Below are 4,593 nucleotides of genomic sequence, written 5' to 3'. Positions count from 1 at the left end.
CTCCCTCCCTCTCCCTGTCTTTCCCTCTCCCTCCCTTTCCCCCTCCCTCTCTCTCCCTCTCTCTCTTTCTGTCTCTCTCTGATACACACACGCTCGCTCGCTCGCTCGCTCGCTCACACACAGGCACACATCCCCCTTCCTGGACACTGTGGTGTAGATCTCATGGGAGATATCTGCAAAATGGGAGCAGAAGAGGTCCTGGGACTGCCCTGGGCCTATGTTCCATTCCACCAAATCTCAGCTCACACAGGGCCTGTGGACAGTGAGTCAGGTGTTTGTATTTCAATCGCTGTGAATTAACTTGGACTAAGGAGTGGGAATATGGCGTTCTGACACGTGCTTACTCACCAATGACTTCCACAGGCCATCAAGAACAAGTACTCCAGCAGCAAACTCCTGAAGATCAGCACAATCCCTCAGCTGAACTCCAAGACCATCAAAGACCTGGCCGCCTCCCTGGTGGAAAGGTCCTAGGCCTCTGAGCCTTCACCCACCATGCTTTCTCCTTACTTTGGAACTCTTCATTTTGTACAGTATCATCCTCTGGCCTCTTTCACAAAATCCCTTCCTCAGACTGATTTTTTTTTTCTAAATTGTATATTGAGAAAAATAAAGCTATTGATCCTCCCATGTGTGTATAGTCCAGGCCAAAAGAAAGAAATCAGCGGACACCTGCTTGGGCTAATTTCTGAAACGTGCTTAGGGATAAGTGCATGAATGTCATTGCTTTCGTGGCATCCTGTCCTCAGGGAATGCTAGCTGAGCTTTTTATTATTTTTTTTGCCAGTCCTGGGGCTTGAGTTCAGGGCCTGAGTGCTGTCCCTGAGCTGCTTTTGCTCAAGGCTAGTTGCCTTACCAATTGAGCCACAGCTCCACTTCCATTTTCAGACGGTGAATTAAGGACTAGCTGGGCTGTCTTCGGTCCTCAGTCCTCAGATCTCAGCCTCCTGAGTAGCTAGGATTATGGGCAGGAGCCTCCCCTCTAGCACCCAGCTTATTATACAGATTTTATATTCAAGGAATACCAGGATACCTTTTAGGACCTCCTCACCTGCTCTCTATTCCCTGCTTAGGAACATTTGTTCTCTGGGGTGATGGTCAACAAAATAACCCAGTAAAGGGGCTCAGGAGGACGGTGAGACCAAGAGTGTGCTGGAGGAAGGTAATGCACTTACCACTTCCTAGTAATGGTGACACTTGGAATTCCTTTCTTTTTTTTTCTGTCGGTGAAGGGGCTTAAACTCTGGGCTTGAGCGCTGTCCCTCAACTTTTCAGCTCAAGGCTAGCGCTCTACCACTTGAGCTACAGTGCCACTTCCAGTTTTCTGGTGGTTTATTGGAGATAAGAGTTTCACGGACTTTCTTGCCTGGGCTGGCTTTGATCTGCGATCCTCAGATCTCAGCCTCCTGAGTAGTTTAGGATTACAGGCGTGAGCCACTGGCACCCGGCTTGACACTTGGAATTTCTTTCCCCAATGCCCTGTCTTAGCTACAGAAGGTTTAAGTGTGGAGTGTGGTGGTGGGCATAGGCGTGTATATGGACACTGAATCATTTAGTGGTGATTTGTCATCATTTTTACCCTTTGTGCATGCTAGGCAAACAGTCCCTCACCGAGGTATATCCCTTTAATATTTTTTTCTCAAGGGGAAATAGCCCCAGATTCCAAGCACAAATGTAAATGCATAGACAAATCTAACATAACCTCTTAGAACCAAGGCTTTCAAAACTTTTCAATGAGGTGCCAAGAGAAAACAGTCAAGTCAATTTGGAAACATTGCAAACTTAAGGGGCACGTCAGTTTATAAGTACAATGCATCTTGGTGGTTGTCACCCCTTTTCCTCATTCTTCCCATCTTCTCCCCACCCCTCTTCTCAAGTGACCTGAATCCATTTTCCATTTTCACGTATACATGCCTGTCCTTCCCCTCCCCGGACACCCCATCCCTAAGAAAACATGATTTGGCTTCCTGGATTCCTGTGTGTGTATATCTCTGTAGATGAGGCTGTTTTCATGTATGTGTGTAATTAAGATCCAAGTTCACATATGAGAGAAAACATGTGCTGATTGTGTCTCTGAGCCTGACTGAGCATAATTTTTTCCAAATCCATTTTCATGAAAATGACATGCTTTCTGATAAGTAAATTTTATTCTGTATATGTACCACATTTTTTTTTTGATCCATTCATCTGTTGTACGGTATCTGGGCTGGTTCTGTACTTTTGGCTATGGTGACTAGAACAGTAATGAATATATGGATGTCCAGTGTCTTTACTGTAACCTGATTTGTAATATTCAGGGTAGATGCCCTGAATGGCTGGGTGGGAAGTTCTATGTTTAGTTTTTGATTGTTGTTGTAGTTGGTTTATTCTACGAGTCCTGGGGCTTGAACTCAGGGCCTGGGCGCTGTCCCTGAGCTTCTTTGGCTCAAGGCTAGCACTCTACCACTTGAGCCACAGTGCCACTTCTGGCTTTTTCTGTTTATGTAGTACTGAAGAATCGAATCCAGGGCTTCATGCATGCTAGGCAAGCACTCTTAACCACTAAGCCATTCCTATGTCTAGTTTTTTGAGTAATCAACAAAACTGCCACCCAGAATGGTTGTACATTCCCACCAACATTGTAATTGGGTTCCTTTTCCCCACATCCCCGCCAGCATTTGTTGTTCACATTCTCAATACTGCCAATCTAACTGGGGTGTAATGGAACCACAATATGTTGTTTTTGTTATTTGTTCATTTTGTGCCAGTTTTGGGGCTTGAACTCAGGGCCTGGGTGCTGTTACTTGAGCTTGTTTGCTCAAGGTTAGTGGTCTACCACTTTAACCACAGTTCTACTATGGCTTTTTTGGTGGTTAATTGCAGATAGGAGTCTTACCGAGTTTCCTGCCTGGGCTGGAGCCTCAATCCTCAGCTCTCAGCCTCCTGAGTAACTAGGATTATAGGTGTGAGCCACTGGTGGTTGGCTCTTAATGTTGTTTTGATTTGCGCTTCCTTTATGGCCAGGGATATTGAGTATTTCCTCACGTGTTTATTGGCTATTCTTGTTGCTTCTGCTAGTCTGGAGCTCCTTTGCTTCTTTATTGAGTTATTGCTTTCAGGGGGTTTCTTGAGCGCCTTGTGTATTTTGCATATTAGGCCTTTGTCTGATGTATAGCTGGTAAAGATCTTCTCCCATTTTGTAGGTCATCTTCTTAGTAACTATGTCCTTAGCTATGCAGACACTTTTTAGTTGGATGTAATCCCATTTGTTGATTCTCCAATTTGCTGGGACCCTGGAATTCTACTCAGTAAATTCCCACCTATACCAATAAGTTCTGTTTCTCTTGCCTCTTCCTGTACAATTATCAAGATTATCAGGCCTGAGGTTAAGATCTTTGATCCATTTTGAGTTGATACTAGTGAAATGTGACAGACATGGATCCAATTTGCCTTTGGTGTATAGATGTTCAATTTTCCCAGCACCATTTATTGAGAAGCTGTCTTTTTTCCAGCATATCTATTTGGCTTGTCAATTATCAGATGGCTGTTAGGTATATGGGTTTATTTCTGGGTTTTCTACTCTATTCCATTGGTCTTCAGGCTGTTCATGCCAATACCAACTTATTTTTTGTTATGACTATGTAGGTGTGTTTGAGGTATGGAATTGTGATACCTCCAACCATTGCTTTTTTTTTTTTTTCCCAGACTTTCTTCAGCTATTCAGGGTCTTTTGTAGTTCCATATGGATTCTGGGATTGTTTTGTCAATCCCAGTGATTTTGGTGGGTATTGCACTGAATTTGTAGATCAGCTCTGGCAGTATGGCTATCTTTTACATATTCTGCCAGTCTAAGAATGTGGGAGGTCTTTCCACTTTCTGGTGTACTCTTGAGTTTCTTTCTACAGAGTTTTATTTGGGTTTCATGTAGAGGTCCTTCACTTCCTTGATTAGATTTGTTCCTAGGGTTGTTTTCCTTTTTTGTTTTTGAGGTTTTTTACAAATGGAATTCCTTTCCTGATTTCTCTGGCCTGAGCAGAAAAGCTACTGATTATTATTATTATTATTTTTGTCGGTCGTGGGGCCTGAACTCTGGGCCCAGGCACTGTCCCTCAGCTCTTCAGCCAAAGGCTAGAGCTCTATCACTTGAGCCACAGCACCACTGCCAGCTTTTTCTGTTTATGTGGTACTGAGGAATCGAACCCAGGGCCTCATGCATGCAAGGCAAGCACTCTACCACTGAGCCACCTTTCCGGTCCAAAGCTACTGATTTTTGTGGGCTAATTTTATATCTTGCAACTTTGCCAAAGTTGTTGATCAGCTCTAGAGTGAACTCTAGGGTTCTTTTTTTTTTTTTTTTTGTCAGTCGTGGGGCTGTGAACTGCAATCCTTAGATCTCAGCCTTCTGAGTAGCTAGGATTACAGGCGTGAGCCACCTACGCCCAGTTCTCTCTAGGGTTCTTTAGCTAAAGGATCATGCTATTGGCAAATAGGGACAGTTTGACTTCCTCTTAAGCTATTCGGATCCCTTTTACGTCTTTCTTTTGCCTCATTGCTCTGGCTAGGAATTCTATTACTATTGTAAAGGAGCCGAGAAAGCAGACATCTTGCCTTGCT

General features: G+C 44.0%; 1 protein-coding gene across 1 annotated transcript in view; it reads left to right on the top strand.

Moving 5' to 3' along the window:
• Positions 1-627, top strand: part of Ccnb2 (cyclin B2) — a 17,422-nt gene extending 16,795 nt beyond the window's left edge. Inside the window, exon 8 of the mRNA XM_013009940.1 lies at positions 364-627. Coding sequence (XP_012865394.1) covers positions 364-474 — 111 coding nt within the window. The 3' untranslated portion in view covers positions 475-627. The remainder of the gene's footprint in view (positions 1-363) is intronic.
• The last annotated feature ends 3,966 nt before the right edge of the window (positions 628-4,593 follow it).

The sequence above is a fragment of the Dipodomys ordii genome, unplaced genomic scaffold, assembly GCF_000151885.1.
Source record: "Dipodomys ordii isolate 6190 unplaced genomic scaffold, Dord_2.0 Scaffold11, whole genome shotgun sequence".
In the NCBI taxonomy this organism is placed as follows: Eukaryota; Metazoa; Chordata; class Mammalia; order Rodentia; family Heteromyidae; genus Dipodomys; species Dipodomys ordii.
This window is presented reverse-complemented; position numbering and strand designations above follow the sequence as displayed.